The sequence below is a fragment of the Impatiens glandulifera genome, chromosome 3 (genome assembly GCF_907164915.1).
Source record: "Impatiens glandulifera chromosome 3, dImpGla2.1, whole genome shotgun sequence".
In the NCBI taxonomy this organism is placed as follows: Eukaryota; Viridiplantae; Streptophyta; class Magnoliopsida; order Ericales; family Balsaminaceae; genus Impatiens; species Impatiens glandulifera.
The window spans coordinates 44,952,768-44,971,729 of NC_061864.1; the positions used below are offsets into that span (position 1 = coordinate 44,952,768).

The 18,962-nt window shown below is 31.1% G+C and overlaps 3 protein-coding genes across 3 annotated transcripts; all 3 read right to left on the reverse strand.

Moving 5' to 3' along the window:
• Positions 1 to 445: 445 nt before the first annotated feature.
• Positions 446 to 1,666, reverse strand: LOC124930265. The gene is made up of 2 exons (XM_047470618.1): positions 1,383 to 1,666; positions 446 to 1,106 (listed from the first exon to the last, which is right to left on the reverse strand). The coding sequence occupies exons 1-2, from the start codon at positions 1,664 to 1,666 to the stop codon at positions 446 to 448; spliced, it is 945 nt and encodes a 314-aa protein (XP_047326574.1).
• Positions 1,667 to 10,243: 8,577 nt separating this feature from the next.
• LOC124930266 (protein FAR1-RELATED SEQUENCE 8-like) lies at positions 10,244 to 11,083 on the reverse strand. Its single transcript, XM_047470619.1, has 3 exons — positions 10,712 to 11,083; positions 10,614 to 10,626; positions 10,244 to 10,563 (listed from the first exon to the last, which is right to left on the reverse strand). The coding sequence occupies exons 1-3, from the start codon at positions 11,081 to 11,083 to the stop codon at positions 10,244 to 10,246; spliced, it is 705 nt and encodes a 234-aa protein (XP_047326575.1).
• A 4,181-nt stretch (positions 11,084 to 15,264) lies between these two features.
• Positions 15,265 to 18,318, reverse strand: LOC124932249. Its single transcript, XM_047472867.1, has 2 exons — positions 17,636 to 18,318; positions 15,265 to 15,483 (listed from the first exon to the last, which is right to left on the reverse strand). Exons 1-2 carry the CDS (start codon positions 18,286 to 18,288, stop codon positions 15,411 to 15,413), a joined length of 726 nt encoding a protein of 241 aa, XP_047328823.1. The 5' UTR covers positions 18,289 to 18,318; the 3' UTR covers positions 15,265 to 15,410.
• Positions 18,319 to 18,962: the final 644 nt, after the last annotated feature.

Genomic DNA, 18,962 nt, shown 5'->3' on the forward strand with positions numbered 1-18,962 from the left:
CACATAAGTCAATGTGCAATAATTCGAGTGGTTTTTTCGCTCGAAATTTGGCTTCTAACGCAAACGGCTGTCTCGTTTGTTTTGCAACTAGGCATGTTCGACAAAGTTGTTTTGGAGGAGAAATTTTTGGAACACCAGCAGCCATTCCCTTATTTATGAGGGACTTTAGTGCTTGGAAGTTAACATGACCGAGACGAGCGTACCATAACCATGCTGGATCTTCAAGATTAGCTAAAAGACAAACCGTTTTTGATAATTTCAAGCAAATTTGATATAATCGATTATGCGTTCGTCTCACTTTCATGATAAGGCATGAAGGGTTCTTATCGAAGACTTCAAGCTCTTCTTTGTCCATCACCACCCTGTGACCTGTCTCCGTAAGTTGCCCGAGACTCACTAGATTACTTTTTAAAGAAGGAATGAAAAAAACTCCCTCGAGAAGCCACTAGTCGCCATTTTTGCAATCAAACATGATAGAACCTTTACCACAAATTTGTACCGTAGAACCATCTCCGAACTTCACCTTTCTAGTGACTGCCTCGTCTAGTTCAAAGAACTTCTCTTTATCGCCAGTCATGTGATTGCTAGCGCCATTGTCCAAGAACCAAGCATCTCTTGATGTCTCATCGTTCTTAGCTTCTAGAATTTCTGGAGTCAGCTTCATTTCATTCAGCATGACAACATTGATTGGAGGAATCTCCTCCGAGATTACCATAAGTAATGCTGGTTCGACGTTGTCTGCGTGGGTAAGATGTGATACCTCATTCTTCTTTGCTCGACATTGTGTTGAGTAATGTCCCATCTTGTTGCAATTAAAAAAACGAATATGACTCTTGTCTCGAGGAGCTCCTCGACCACCTGAACCACCTTCTTTGTCTTTCCGAGATGGTGCTCCTCGGCCTCCTCTCCCTTGGCCTCTACCTCGGGTTCTACCTCCTTGACCACAGGTCCCACAATCTGTGGAATCCTTTTTCCACTGGTTCAATGAGTCTTCCTCGTCCTTTTTAAACTGTGCCTTCGACTTCTCCTGAGTGAGTAGCACTTGTCCTTCGTTTCCTCCAAAGTTTGTGTTTTTCTTGCGCGTACGCTCCTCGAAGACCTTCAGCCTTCCAAGAGCTTCTTCAAATGTTAACGTCTCGAGGTTGTAAAACTACTCGATGTCGGCTACCACACTGATAAACCTTTTTGGCACGGTGTCGAAGAGCTTCTTTACTATCGTAATATCATTTAGTGTTTCTCCAAGGCTTGAGTACCTGACTGATATGGATGTGAGTCGACCAGCATATTGATCGAGCGACTCACTATCGTTCATATGCATCCTATCAAACTCACTCTTCAATGTCTACAATCGTGCATTCTTCACTCGGTCTACGCCGACGAACCTCGTCTTGAGACAATCCCACACTTCCTTCGCCGTCTTCTTATTTGCCACCTGCATTAGAAGATCCTCTGGAAGTGCTTGTAGAAGATGTGACCTCGCCTTCTTATCAAGTCGGACATCAATCTTTGTGCCTTCTACTGACTCGACTGCCTCCCATACTCCTTGGTCCTCCATCATAGCCTGTACACGAATCACCCAACTGATGTAGTTCGTGTGTGTTAGCTGCGGATAGTGGAATATTCCATTGTTTTGCTGCGCCCCTGATGATCCTGCACCTTTCGACATTTGATCCCACCGAATGATTTTGGGCATTCACCTGATGCTCTGATACCAAATGTTGGCCCAGGAAGAGAATCACTCACAAAACTTTGAGAAATTTCTATAAAATCTTAAAAAAAACAATTACAAGAGTTGTTATCTCTCTCTTATTTTTCTTCCTCTAATGAGAGTAACATACACTTTATTTATACTAAAATAAAAAAAAACTCTTAATTTTCTAATTTAATGAAATTTATTGAAAATATTCTATTTTCCTCATTATTGCAAATATTTTATTTTTTTCATCATTGCAAATTTGTCGTTTTCCTCATTAATGCAGATCTTCCATTTATTTGTAAATGATGTAACAGCCAGAAGTAATACAACAAATAAGTGATGCGATTATTATTATTAACATTCTCACTGAATAACCTAACGGCGCGACTGAGAATGAACTTAACAATGAAGATGGATCCAAATGGAAAAATGTGATTTGAGATGAGAATGTCCTTACAATATCAACTTTCCTTCTATGAAAAACATCTGTAACGGATTTTCACAGTGTCATTATAGATACTAAAGAAATTTCTGTAACGGCATCGCTTAGTGGCATTACTGATACCCTTCAAAAAAAAATGGAAAGAAAACAATGGTATACAACTTCTCTTAATGTTGTTACAGAAACTATATATCAGTAAGAGTCATATAAGATACTAAATAATAGTAATGGTCTTATTCAACCGTTACAAATACTAAATATCAGTAACGGCCTTATACAACTATTACATATATTCGTTACAGACGGCCATTTTCTACTAGTGATTGTTAAGGAGTAGAGTCCGTCTATTTAAACGTGCATAGGCCATAGCATTGAGGCTTTTTCCCAGTTACGCACCGAATCCAAAAAATGAATTTATTAAAATTCATTTCTTTCCTAATTTCTTAAAGAGTGAATTAAGTCGCGACTCTTAATTGAGTCAATTATGTGCTCGACATAAACATTTTGGTTCTTTATTTCCATTTTTTAAGATTCGAGAGGAATGTAAGGCATGAACTTTCACCATTTAAGTCAAAATTTTACTTTTTATGAATGATTGATTTTATTAACGACAACTACTTTAAGTACAATTGCATTATCTATTATTAAGACACAATGCATGTAAAATGGTGATTATAGAAGCTTGTACAAAACTATTTGGATGAAAGGTTTAATAAGAAAAAATTAAGAAGGATTTTCAAATTATAACCTTTTTGATAGTTAGAGTGTTGTTTTTTCTCAAGAAAGATTAGATGTTTCATTAAAAAAAAAACTAAGCACGTTTGCTTACGGTTGCATTGAACGTCATAAAGTTTGTTTAGTTGCAAAATGTTTTCATCAACAAGAACATTATCTACAATTTTTAGCCTGGTTGTGAAAAATACTACCATCCAGACTATCTTATCTCTTAAGGTCACTCGTCAATGTTCAATCCATCAACTTGACGTAAATACTGCATTTTTATATGGAACCCTTTAGGAGGATATTTTTACGTATCAACCCCTAGTTTCATTCATCCTCACTATCCTAAGCATGTGTGTAAACCTCACAAAACTCTATATGGACTCAAGAAAGCATCCCGTGAATGGCATACCACTTTGAAAACTACTTTTCTCTTCCTTGATTTTTATGAATCTAAAAATGATACTTCTTTATTCATGTATCACTCCCCACGTATTATATCATTTTTTTGTTTATATGGATGATATCATCTTTACAAGCAATTTCTCCTCTCTCGTCTTAACCACCTTTTCTCAATCAAAGATTTGGATCCCTAAAATAATTTCTTAGTTTTGAAGTTGGTCGTTTTGCCTATTGTACTTTTTCCTCAATCTAAATATATCAACTACATTCTTTTTAGAGCCAACATGAATGACTCAAGACTTCTCCATACCCAATCACCTCAAGGTCATCTTTTTCTCGACAAGATGGTCTCCTTTAGTCATTCCTCTATCACATCATTGTTGGGGGTGTACAATATTTAACACATACTCGACGAGAAACTTTATTTGTTGTCAATCGTGCTTATCTGTTAATGAAGTCGCCTACTACCACTCATTGAACTGTTGTGAAAAGAATATTATGTGTTTATCGATTTATGTCAAACCATTTTTCTATACTACGTGACAAACCTAATGTGTGTCACTCAATTTCATTAGCGGGAAAATATTAAACAAAACAATTAAAATATAAAAGTGAATACTTCTTTATGTTATATTTTTAAGACTTTTATATTGTTAGACATTTTATATTTCAATACTTTTCATATTCTAGATTTTTCATTAATCCCAATGAATATAATATATATAGCGAGAGTAATGATAATGACGTGGAGTGCTAATAGACAAGCTGACTTAGTTTATATTAATTTTTCTCTTTATTTTCATTAATAATTTTTTCTCTCTTCTCACTATTTACTTTTTCTCTCTATATTAATTAAGACGGCGTTCAATAAAAAAAAATATTATTATTAAAAATCACTAAATAATTAATCTCTTTAATTTTTATTATCATACATATATATATTTTTTAAATTCAATTAATTAATTCCATCATTTATTAATTTAATAATATATATTAATAAAAAAATTATTAATCATTTTACTCAACAGATTAATTCTCATTTTTAAACTCTTAATTGTTGAAAAGCTTAAAGGAGTAATTGTGAGAAAATCAATTAAAAAAAATTCGAAAAAAGGTTTGATTTATTATGTTTTAGACAACTATTTTTAGTATTAAATTATATATTTTTTATTCTAAATTATATATTGTTTCTAATTTGTCTTGTAGATTTGAAAATTTTAGATGTTAATATGTTGACGATAGAAGACAACTACTATTGAGATGATATGATTAAATACAATATATTATGTTGTTTGATTTTATAAAAGTATGTTATAAAAATTTTGGACCATGTTTATTTGTTAAGTTTATTTTATATTAATATAAAATAGTAAATTAACCCAATTAAATATTTTTAATTAAATATAATACAATTAATTATTTGTTTTAATTTGAGTCATTTTTATTATTGAAAATAAATTTTAATTTTTATAAATGATTGAGAAAGAGAAATAATTAAAATGTGTATAATAATCGCATGTACAATAATTTTAAAAAATATATATTTATGATAATAAAAATTAAAGAGATTAATTATTTAGTAATTTTTAATAATAATAATTGATTTTTTTATTGAACGCCGTCTTAATTAATATAGAGAAAAAGTAAACAGTGAAAAGAGAGAGAAAATTATTAATGAAAATAAAGAGAAAAATAAATATAAATGAGTCAGCTTGTCTATTCAGCATTGCACTCCTTCGCTGCCCCATTCGTTGCAAATGTTTCGCTCCCCTTATCATTACTCATTTATATATATATATGAGGGATGATACAAGAAGCGACTATGGGGGAACGAAATAGGGAGCGAAGCCACCTGACATGCCAGGTAGGTCAAATTTTAATTAATTTTATTTTCTTTTTCCACGTAGGATAATACCATTCAATTCAAACTCATCTCATTTCCTCTCAACCATTCTCTTTCTTCAATCTGGAAATGCTCAAAATTCTCTAAACAACCCTCTCTTCAAAAACTCACTCCGATTTCTAATCAACAACCATCTCTTCAATCTTCAATCTATCTCCGCTGAAAATCACTCTCATTTCTAATTAACAACCTTCTCTTTAATCTTCATTCTATCTCCGCTAAAACTCACTATCATTTCCGCTCAAACCCACTCTCAAATCCATTTAAACCCTAGCCTAAGTATCCGCTCAAACTCTAACCCTAAATATCCGCTCAAATGGAATCCGCTCAAACAATGACAGAGAAGAACAAAAACACTTTAGGTAAAAGGAAAAAGCCAGATAGAGATGCAGTGTTAACTTCAGATAGAGATGAAAGGTAAGTTATCATTGTTGCACTATTTTCATTTACTGTGTCCCCTGTTCATTGTGGATCTATTGCAGCGTTAACTGTCTCCTCTTGTTTAATCTTCATTGAATTAGTTCTTTATTTTCTGGTATATGATTAACTGTCGATATATCTATATCATTTTATGAAGCAGAGGTATTAGGAAATGATTAACTCTTTGTTTATGAAGCAGAGGTATTAGGGAAATGATTAACTCTTTGTTTATGAAGCAGAGGTATTAGGAAATGATTAACTATTTGTTTATGAAGCAGAGGTATATGATTAAATCTTTGAAATTTAGGTGAGTGGTATTAGGAAATGGAGAAGATAATAGAGTTATGATTAAAGCAGTTGTTATGAAATAAGACAGGAAGAAAGACAGATGATAAATATTAAGCTTAAATTGTTAATATTGTGTTGTCTTGTGTGTTAGACTATGTTGTCCTGTGTGTTAGACTATGTTGTCATGTGTTTTTAGATATGTTGTCATGTATTTTTAGTTATGTTGTCATGTGTTTTTAGTTATGTTGTCCTATGTTGATTACAGTACTAATGTCTTCTTTATTATTTTGCAGAAGATTTAGTGGGGTGGTATATAACAGGAATAACAGGAAGGTTACTCGCTCTGACCCCTTAATAGTGCTTGCGAAAGCTGCTTCTAAATGCAAGACCACAACTCCAGCAAAAACAATACAACCTGCGAGAAGAAATACGATTCGGGGTAAAAGGAGCCCAGAAACTTTTCCATTAAGAACCTACCCAAAAGGATTATACCATCTTGTTCGATAGCTGACGGACTTACAGAAACAAGCTGTTACGGATATAGGATTCGGCTCAATGCTCTCATTGAGCGTCTCTAAATGTCCTAAGAAATTGTCACTTCACCTCTTGAAGAATTTCAAACCCAACAAGAGTTGGTTGCCATTAAGCAACGGGGAGAGACTAAGAATAGACGAAGAGGATGTCTATAACGTTCTGAATCTCCCCCGAGGTGACATTGCAATCGAGGAGTCGATAGGGAAATATGAAGACGCTGAATCACCGGAATATATAAAACTACTGAGGGCATGGAGGTCAAGATGGGTGGGGCAACCAAATAGAGGAGATCCTTCAACAACAAGCATGCCAAATATTATTAAACAAAACCTATCTGCAGATGACAATTTCAAGCGTGATTTTGTCATCTATGTGGTATCGAGTTTTCTTTCCACCCATCAGAATAAATCTTGCAGGTAAACCTTAGTATTACACCATGTTGTCTTGTGTATTATACTATATTGTCCTGTGTACTACAATATGTTGTCCCGTGTATTACATTATGTTGTCTTGTGTATTTCATTGAGTTTTCAGTAGTGTTATACAATATTGTCCCGTCTAATACTATTCTTTACCCAATGATAATAGAGCCTATTTCAATGATATTGCCAACTCCCCAACGACCGAGGAGAGTCGTCACACTACCAACCCATTTGAGATCGCCTTATATTGTTGAGATGGAGGTTGAATTACCACACTTGAGAGTTAGGGACAAGGTATACGTGAACCTGGTATTCGCAGAAAAGACAGATCAAGATGAGATTTTATACTTCAGCATTATGACTACTCTCAAATGCGGCACCCTAAAGACAATTCAGAAAAATAGTTGGCTGAATGCAGGGATAATCGATGCATGGGCTCATGAAATGAATATCTGCGTCAAACACACTACAAAGCCAGGAGCACCTAGAAGCCGAGTTTTTTTCTCAACCATTCATAGTGTGAGTACTACACATGAACATTAAGTCTTTATATAATACCTTTTTTCTTGTCTAACATAAAAGTTCTTCAACAGGGTGCAACAAATTTGTCACAAAAGGATTATAATACTGTATTACTAAAGGAACTGACGGAGTTTGGATTAATGCTTGGAGACCTTGAAAGGGCTAAACTTGTAAGTCTATTGTCTTGTGTTTAATATTCTATTGTACTGTGTTTTTTACAGTGTCTTACACTTTGTTGTCCCTTGTCTTACATTAAACTATGTTGTCCTATGTTGTTATAGTGTGTTGTCACTATACTATGTTAACTTTATTGTGTTGTGATATTTGGATGCAGATTTTTCTACCCATAGGTTATGATTCTCATTTTTATTTGGTCGTTTACAATACAAAGTCGAACACAATGGATATCATTGACAATAGGCCACTCCCGAAGGGTATAGATATGGGTTCAAAGTACGCAGTATTGAAGACTATTGGATGCAAGATTTTGAACTTTGTTGCGGATATGAAGTTGAGCATTTTTGACACACTCTTGAAATGCGTTGCGAGGCTATTGAAAATGACCTGGAAAGACGTAGGGAACTATAAGGATTGTGGAGTATTCTGTATGCTGCACATGGAGACATACAAGGGAGATCCTAAGTGGACTTGTGGCATAACCCGAGCAAATGCGAGCAAGAATATTCATTGTCTACGAATCCAATACCTATCGAGGATTCTACAATCCAATTCTAACATTTATCGGATGAACTTAAAATACAAGACCAAAAAGTTGTACAAAACCAAATTATCCGAAACAGTAATGTAATGGTTTTATGTTAGTATAATTAAAACATTTACTTTTTGAATAGTATTGTTAGTTGATCACCATCTTTCTCTTCAATCCAAAACTATTATTATATTATCTATCTGTGTGCTTAATTCAATTCAATGTAATGGTTTATATTTATAATTGAATAGTATTGTTAGCTGATCACTTAAGAATGGTTTGTCAAAGTTGATGATCCTAGTTGTTGTCGTTATTGTGCTCTTGAGCCAGGCACGGACAGAGGCAGCAAGAGTCCTACCGGAGTTCAGTTTTATTATTATTATGATTAAAAGTAGTAGTTAAATGGTGAATGAATACATACATGATGATTCTGGACATATTTTGCAGTATATCATTTCATTTCAAAATAAGAAACATTTAATTTCAAAGTAGCAGTATATCATTTCATTTCAAAATAAGAAACATAGACATCTACTACTCAACTGATGATGAATTCATCAAATTCAAGAAAGTAAATCCAAAACAAAGTTATCTTTGGGAAACATATTATTAAGAAAAGTTATCTTCTGATGTTGTCCCCACATGAATTATCTTTGGGAAACATATAATCAGATACATGATGTAATTGACCCGACAACAATGAAGTAAATGATAGTTGAGTCGAGACTGGATGGGCGGTGAAGTGTTGATTCCATTCCTCTTGCGTTGATATTAGAGAAGGATTACTTGTTGCGGTAGTATCCTAAAACAAAATAACAAACGGAGTATTAAAACATAGTGTAAAAAATAGGACAAGATAATGTAATACATAGGACAAGATAGTGTAATACATAGGACAACATAGTGTAATACATGGGACAACATGATGTAATACACGGGACAACATGGTATTGGACATAGGACGAAATAATTGTTGACACTAACCTTATTTCTAGGAACTGGTTTCTTCATTGCTTTCTCAATGGCAGACTGTTTCCGTTTTGTGGGTGGTCGCCCTCGAGCTCTTACCTTGACGGGCGAGTGGATAACTTTTTTGGTTGGTTCGGAATCCGTCATACAATTTGGAGATATTTTGAACTTTTCTTTCATATCTTTCATCACTTCATCTAAAACAGAACAATTAACTTGGGATTTAGATGCAAGTTGTTGAACCTCTAACATGATGGGAGTTAGATAGTTGTACCGATTTCTTTCAATTTCACACACATCCGAATCATAGATGTTGGTGAATATTTGGTAACCTCTCTTCAAGTATTTACGCCAACGGTCCAATATATAATATGTTGGCACCTGGTTCACTTTTATTCTATTCAAAACAGCCAATATATGCCTACAAAGCAATCCTCTAAACTCAAACATTTGACATTTCAAAGTAACCAAAACCGAGTTGTACTATACTTTGTAGGAAAAATCACGCAAATGTTGTCCATTAATTCCAAGAATGCTCTCAGAAACTCCAAAGACATAAGTTGTGCCATTGTATTCAATTATAGACGTGTCACAAAACATTAACCCTTTGAATTCGTTCTGACACAACTTGAAGATGTCATTTGTGTAAACGCTTTGAAACTGCATTTATAAATAATAGCCACTTACAATTGGAATCACTGAATTAAAAGACTGAAAATCCAGTTTGTTTTCAGTTTCTATGTTCTTCTTCAGTGCTCTATCAAATTGCTCAACAAACTGCTTCAGAGATGTTGTCGAAGTAACATAATCATCGAAAAACGAATTGATGCTTTCACTTCTCTGGGATGTTGACATGCCTGCCCAGAAATGACATCTCACGTACACTGGAATCCACTTATGTCTTTCGATGTGCAGAGAGTTTAGCCAATCATTATTTTCCAAATGAAACTATATGTATCATTTTCTTCCAATTCTCTTCACACTCTTCAATTGTTATCGAGTTATAGACAATGTTATTCAACGCCTTCTTAATGCTTTTATATTCAGCGTGAGCACCAAATTTAGTAGGGAGCTTCTTCATTATATGCCAAAGACAATAACGATGTTGGGTGTTTGGAAAAACTGTTTTAATGGCAATAGCCATCGATCGACATTGATCGGTGATTATTGCTTTTAGAGCACGTCCATGCATACACGTCAACCATGCCTTAAAAAGCTAAGTGAATGACGCCACATCCTCACTAGATAATAAGCCACATCCTAGCAAAATAGATTGGCCATGATGGTTAACTCCGACGAACGGAGCAAAAAGTATGTCATAGTGGTTAGTCAGGTACGTTGTGTCAAAGGTCATTACATCAGAAAAGTAATCGTAAGAAGCCCTGCATCTTGCATCAGCCCAGAAAACATTCCTCATACGTGAGTCCTCGTCAAGATCAAAGGTGTAATGAAAATTTAAACATTTGTTTTGCATCTGGGAGAAATAATGAGAAACAGCTTCAGCATCACCATTTCCTAACCTCGACCTCCTAGCTTCTGAGATAAAGTTCCGACATGTTCTCTAATCAAATTTCAAATTATCATACCCTCCAGCTTCAACTACAATTGAGTGGAAACTTTTAGCCAATGTTATTCCAGCTTCATCGTTTAATTGCAATCTTCTCTATGCACTTGGATCTAAAACCTTGTGAGATCTAATATGTCTAGAATTTGAAGGACTCAAAGGATGATTATGCTGCAGAATGATACTACTAATCTTAAAATCAAAATCATTCCTCACAACAATGTTGATCCTGGCCTTACAATCGGTCTTGGTGGAAGGTCTAAGTTGAAATATATTCTTCCCCCTTGGCGTAAACGAACCACATTTTGCACATCCAATAGAGAAAAATTTTTGTTTGCCATCTGGTCCATTCCTTGTTCCCAACTTTCGGACTCCAAAACCCATTGATTGTGCATACAATCTATAAAGTTCTCGAAGGTCATTTTCAGAAACAAACGACATCCCAAACTTAGGAATATTGTCTTCGGTACATTGAGATGATGGTTCATCCATAGGGTTACATAAGAATACAAAAAACAGAAATCAACACATGAACAATCACAAAACAACAGAAAAACGTGAATCTCTTGAAACAAACAAAAGAACAATAAAACGCATTAAAATATAGTTTAAAACACGGAACAACATATTACAATAATACAAATGACAATAAAATATTAATATTTCGAGTAACTTAAATATTTACAACACATGACAACAACGTATAAAAATACAGGACATCATAGTTTAAGACACGGGACATCATAGTATAAGACACGGGACAACATAAAACAAAACAGAGGACAAAACAAGCCAACAAAAATATTAACAGTTTTACATAGGTTTTTAAAAACAACAGAATATTAACAGTCTAACTACATAAACAACAAAAAGATATACCTATTTATGTCCCCAATTGTTGGTAGGTTATTTTCATAAATGAACGACATCCCAACATTGGGAATTTTGTCTTCGGTACATGGTGATGATGGTTCATCCATAGGGCTACATAAGACAAAAAAGAGAAATCAGCACAAAGAATACATGACAATACATGAACAACATATTACAGTAATACATGACAACATATTTAATAAAATGCAGGAAGACATATTGGATAAAACGCAGTAAAACGAAAAAAAATATAGTTTAAAACACAGAACAACATATTACAATAACACAAATGACATCAGAATATTAACATTTAGAGCAACTTCAATATTTACACGGGACAACATAGTTTAAGACACGGGACATAATAGTTTAAGACACGGGACAACATAGAACAAAACAGAGGACAACACAAGCCAACAAAAATATTAACAGTTTTATACAGGTTCTTGAAAATAACAAAAATATTAACAATTTTATACAGGTTCTAGCTACATATTGGTTCCTACACATAACAATCACATAACAACAAAAAAACGTGAATCCAAGAAACAAACAGAAGAACAATAAAACAAAGAAAAAAGTAAGCTATGATGGCAGAGAAGATATACCATTAGAAGAAGAAGCTAATCGGACAGTCGAACAGTGACGAAGACGAATCTAAACCAAACGCAAGGAGAAGACGACGAGGATGAAGACGAAACTAAAGAACGGAAGGACGACGAGGATGAAGACGCAAGAACAGTAAGAAGTTAAACGACGAGGATGAAGACGAATCTAAAGAATGTAAGGAGAAGAAGCTAGACGGCGCGGATGAAGACGAATCTAAAGAATGGAAGGAGAAGATGATAAACAGCGTGCCGAGGGTGAAGAAAATGGAAGAAGAAGAATAAGGAGGGTTTTGTTTGATGAGCGGGAAATGATCTGAGAGTTTGCTAGAGAGGAGATGTAATTTTTTTCTCTTTCCTCCGTGGCATGCCAGGTGACTTCGCTCCCCATTTCGTTCCCCCAATTCGTTCCCTATATCATTTCCCATATATATATACATATATATATATATTATTATTATTATTATTATTATTATTATTATTATTATTACTGAAAATACATAATACTTTATTTTAATCTTCTCTTTTGTCTACTTTCTATATTATTATCTTTTTACTCAAATTTTTTTGATAGTTAAGTATTTTTTTCTTAAAGAAAGATGAGATGTTTCATAGAAAAAAACAAGTAAGCACGTAAATGTGCAATATCAATTTGTACCTGATATTATTGTTCTGAAAAAGGTTAGTAATTTGATCATCATGTTATATGATAAGGATTGTTTTTGTTAAGTTTGAGCATTGTCCAACCTTAGTTGGTACTGACTGTTCGGAGTTTTTGAAAGATGAAGAATGTTATTATAGTTGTCAATATTTTTAAGTGCATTTGGTTTTTTGACATATCAAATATGTGTCAAGGTAGATATTATTATGATGACTAAGATGAGTTTGATGAGAAGCCCAACACTAACTCATAGTTTGATAAAAACAAAACTTAACATTTCAGTATTTTGTTAGTTAACCCAATTTTATAACCTTTAAATATAAGCTCTTACTTATTATGACTTCTTTAATATGTGACGTCCTTCTCTAATTGAAAGTTTTTTCATGTAGTAATTTTTTTACTTATTAAATTTTGACATATGTCTTATTTTAGTTTGTTGATTTAGATCAATTTTATAATCTCTTTGCAATATAGTTTACAAATGAATGAATTGATATGGTTGCAACTAATGCAATTAAATTTTGAGTTTTGCAAGGTGATGAAATCAAAATCTTGTAAATGGTTTTTCTTGGAAAATGTTTTAGTACCTTTTTATTAAAAAAAAATGTAATAGAGGGAAAATGAGTTTAATGAAATAAAGTAGACAGACTCTAGTTTTGTTAAAATATCAAATGAGTTTTAAACAACTGAATTACAAAACAACAAACAATTAAATTACAAACAAGTCATCAAACAAGAAATATTTGAACATTGCTTTCCTTGTAATGATTTTATAAAAAATATTTCATCTTTGATTGAGCTTCCAATTGTCTTCATTAATTAGAATTCCCCTTCATGTATGTATGAGAGCATTGCCATTATAAACAATAGCATCTCAACTTTTCCTTCTGTTCTATTATTTATGCTATGAATTCTTGTAGTTGTTTCTCTTCAGGTTGTAGACCATGGCTCCAAAGAAGCATTAGAAAACATTCACGTAGAAGTTATCGCACTTAGCATTTTTTTACAAACTCTATGATTTCGTTCCATGTACTTGAAAAGTTAGTGATATTAATGTTCTGACCAAAATTTTATCCACAACTTTGATACAAATGTGCACACCCCAAACAGGTAGTCAATGCTTTCCTCTTTTACTGCGCATATTGGGCAATTGACGTCTGAATTATTCATATACTTCTTAATTATGTTTCTTGTCGCTAATCTTTTCCTCAATGTCGGTCAAAAGATGAATTGGTGTCGAGGTATAACTTTTGTAGACTAGAATACTTTATACTAATCGACCACCATCTCCTTTGTTGTAATGATCTTCCATGTTTTTCCAGACACGAATTTTCCATTCCTAACAGTATCACAGCTCTTTGTATCAGTGTTTCCATTGAACTACATTTTATTGATCAAATTCAGAATTCTGACTCCTCCTGAAATATTTTTAATAATAGAGCTGCATTTTTCTTCTTTAATATTTATAATTGAGTACAAGAGATAATTTTTTCTGATTCTGACTCTGATAGATTGGAATTTTCCCGAAGAATTATGAGATTATTCTTTAGTCATGGATCGTACCATAATAATATCTCCTTATATTACCAATTCTGGATTTTATCATCTGATATGTTTCTCCTCTAGTTCTTAAGATTTTCTTAAAGTATCATGTCATTTCACTTTTAATTTGGCCTTTCATGAATCTCGTATGAACCGCTGGTAAAGGTTTTACTATTTGGTTCTGGAGTATATTTTGTGAATTTAGGGTATTTTAATGCTTGAACTATTAGTAACTATGACTAGTTTTAGTTTGTTCTTTCTTCTACTTTGTGTTAGTTTCAATTATAAAATTCATTGTAAAATTATCATGATTTTTTTTTCGTTTTTAGTTCAAGAAAATTAGTACAATAATTATCATATTTCAATTAGAAAAGATCCCATTTTTTATTTTTTAATAAAATTTTGTCATTTTAAAAGATTAAAATTATAAAGAGTTTGTTAGATGAATTACAATAATTTCACACATTCACCTCATTACAAAAACAATTATATATTTGAAATATATATTTTGTAACAGATCAATTTAACAACACATTTAAATTGTTACAAATGTTTACAAAATCGTTTTCAAATATTAAATTGATATTTTATAACAAATTTAGCAACACATTTAAATTGTCACAACCATCTAGAAAATCATTTGTAATTTCGTAACTAGTTTTGTAAGATTATTTTGTAATTAAATAACATTCCATACATATTTGCAAAAAAAATTAAAATTTTATATATATAAAGAAAATTAATAAATTAAGATTTTCACATTATAATTATAAATCTTTTTAATTTTTAAGACTACAGTTATATAGCATGGATGATACAGTTACATTAATCTTATTTTCTTAACTAGTATCAACCCACCCTCAGACTCCTCAAACTCTGTTTCAACTTAAATCGTTTTCAGATAAAATTGAATCAGTAATATTTTTGTATTTTAAGTCGAATTTTATCACTGAAATATTTTGATGGGTTATAGATACATTAACCTTTTAAATAATGCTAAATTTTATCTTACTATTCTTTTATTTAGGGCATCTCATTACAAAGTCCAAACCTCTTTGAGATAACTTCAACATGCCTCCAAGATTGTAACTAGGTCATTACCATGATACCAACTTCACTGCAAAGTGCACTTTTTACTTCAATCTTCACTTCTTTTTTCTTTCTTTGTAAAGAGGAATGACCAACAGCCAGGTAATAATCCCGCAATTTTCCTGTAATTTATTTTTCTATATAATTAGCATTTTATATTAATATTTATTTCGATGTAAATATTAATGTATTGCAATGTTTTTTTTAACACATTTTTTACTTAAATTTTAATAAATAAATAAATATATATATATATATATATATATATATATATATAAATTTAAAACAAATATAATTAATAGCAGCACTTAGAGCTTGTTTAAGAAAGTGGGTTTTCTGGGTTTTTCGTAAGTTTTTTCCTATTATATTAGCAGCACTTAGAGCTTGTTTAAGAAAGTGGGCTTTCTGGGTTTTTCGTAAGTTTTTTCCTAAAAATCATTATTTGATAAAATTAAGAAAAAATTAATTTTTAAAATTTTAAGACAAATTTATCTTTGAGTTGAGAGGATACGGTGAATGTGAGAGAATTGTGAATGAAAGAGAGAAATGATAAAGTGGCTTAGAAAGAGAATAATTTTAGTATTTAAATGAATAAAATTAAAAATTAAATTGTTAATAAGATATTTGAATTTTGAGATAAAAATTAGGTTTTATCCTAATAACCAAACATCAAATAAACGAGGAATTCTCGAGAGAATGTCTACTCATTTCAAATTCTATTTTAGAATTTTTCTTATTATATGGTCCACCAATTATATTCTTTATAAATAATAAATCTTTTCTATAATAAAATCTATTTGACCTAATATTTATTAGGATATAAATAATTGAATAAATTAAATATTAAATTTGACATTTATTTTGATCACTAATATTTTTAGTTCTAAAATATTATATATTAATAATTAACTTTTTATATTTTATATTAATTGTTCGAGACAAATGTGTGACTAATTGCTTATGTGATTTCAATTTTATAATCATATTTGCCTAATAGATAGTCTAAGGAATATAAGTTGATTTGAAAATTGTATTTCTAGTAAATATGTATCGATGATTTAACATATAAAAGTCATATTGAGTAACTAATAAGATTTGATTGTTATAATTAATTTAAATATGAATAAAGGTCAAATTATAAATTATATTTTTTTGTAAAGAACAAATAAATAAATTTAGGTTTTTAATTATTTTTTAAAATTATTAAAATAAAAAAATAGTTATTATGTCAAAATGCCTACAATTAAAATGAGATAAATAATATTTAAAAACTAAAATTCTATGCCAAAATAATTATAAGATCCTATATTCTCTGATTTCAATGTGGTTTGAAATATATTGAAAAAACACAATTTCAAATAGGTTATGTTCGATTAGAATATGAAATATAATTAAAAAAATAAATTAGAATTATAAAATATATGAAATTAAATCATTATTATTTATTAAGCAACTTTATTTATTAGAAAATGAAGGAATTTGTAAGGAATCTCTTGATTAATATAAAAATATAAGAAAATAAAATATTTTATTAATTTTATAATATAAATCTATTCCTTATAAAATAAAATAAAAATAAAGTAGAAGATTAAAGATATTTTATTCTCGATACTAATAGTCAATGTTTTGCAATTTAATATATATTATTATTATTTCAAATTTAAAAAGAAACCTAATTTTACTTAACTTACAATATTACATCCTTTTGCTTTCTCAACTTATAAAATGGTTCAAATTGCATCTCTTTATCATTTGTTGAACTTTAGAAAAATATAATAATTTTCAGTCAATAAGTGAGACAAAGAGGTGTGTTGAAATAACATATAAATTTATAATAAACTGAGTTAAATTTTTAATTCTAATTACATTAATTTAATGAAGCAAAATAAATAATATTTAAAATTAACAATTCGTTATTACCTAATTTAATTATTTGGTAAAGAAATAAATTTTTATTTGTATGACCAAGTTAAAATTAGAATAAGTACACGTTCTTTTTAAATTTTTTAAAAAAACTCAACATAAATCAATTTTTCAATCAATCACTTCTCAACAATCACATTATTCATATTATTAATCAAAATATCAAAATACCCTATATTTTAAAATATTATTTATTATTTTATTTTTATATATCAATACTCTTAAAAATTTTTTACTAAAAATAATTAATATCTTCTAAAAATTATCACCCATATCATTTTTTTTTTCTAAATTTTTTAAAAAATTTGATCTGAAAATGAAACAGGTGTGAATGATGAAGGAGATTATTACCTGTTTCTGCTTCCATCATCATTTCCTCTCGCATGGGAAACCCAGAATCTATTCATCCATCTCCAATCTCTCTCTACGCGATCCTTTGATGATCTTTCCAAATTTTCCGGTCTCGGCGAAACCTTGGAATTTGATCCTTCTTTATTCTTCTTCTTCTTCTTCTTTGATCCGCCCAAAGAAAAGGGAAAAAACAGCTTCAAAAACAACCCACCATTTTTACAGTTATCAATACTTCCAATTCTCACCAACTTTACCTTCTTCTTCTTCCTCAGACTCTTCTCTGAAACCAAACATTCCTGTTCTAGAACTCGTGGATTTTCCACCAAATCTTTGAGTGAAAGCTCATAACATGATTCCGGCATGTTCCTCACCATTTCCATCAATTCCCACTGTCCTCTGGCGATCGCCTGAGATCTCGCCGTCGGTTGGATTGAGTTCTGATCAGGGGGACTGCAGGTTTTCCATAGAGGCGGCGAGCAAACGCCGGTCGGATCATCGGTCGTTTTCCGACTGAACAAGAAGTCTTGGTCATCGTCGTTGACGGCGGCTCTGTAATTTTTGTAGTTGAGATTCATTGGCCAAGAACTATCGTAACCGTCACGTTTTATGGGATTGAATCCATGGAAGTCAAGCTCTGTTTTTGATTCTAACATGGTGGGTTAGAGAGAGGAATTGTGTAAAGAAAAGTGAGATTTAGTTATGATGTTTTGGTAATGGTATTGATTGTGCTTAAGGACTTGTTTGTCACTTTCACTAAACAAAAAGTAATAGTAGAAAAATTGAAGTTGATATTGGACACCTTTTTTTTAATAGCCACATACAACAAAACAAAATTGTTTTATTATTATTTAATCAAAAAGCCTTTTATATATATTTATTATAAATAATTTAAGTTACAAGTTGGGAAGTCTTGCTGGTGTATAATTTTTTTATTTTTTTATTTTTTTTAAATGATAGTAATTTTATAAAATTATTTTTAGTTTGAGTATGTTTTAATAAGTTGTCATTATTTGGGACAATCACAAAATCTTCTAAAAATATAAATACTGATTAAATAAAATAGAAATGGCCAAGTAAAAAGTAAAATGTAGATGTAATTACAAATATAATGATTAAGTTTATACTCTAAATGATACATTTATATTTAATTGATCGTTTCATGTTTAATATTATATTGAGTCTCTTTCGTATTGCTCTAATGTTTTTTTTTAATTCATTTTCATATTATATGGAAAAACTATCATACTACTTTAATCTTTTTTTTAATCAAAATGAAGTTACTACTTTTGTTAGCCCAAGAATAAAGAAATAGGCTTTTTTTCGTTTG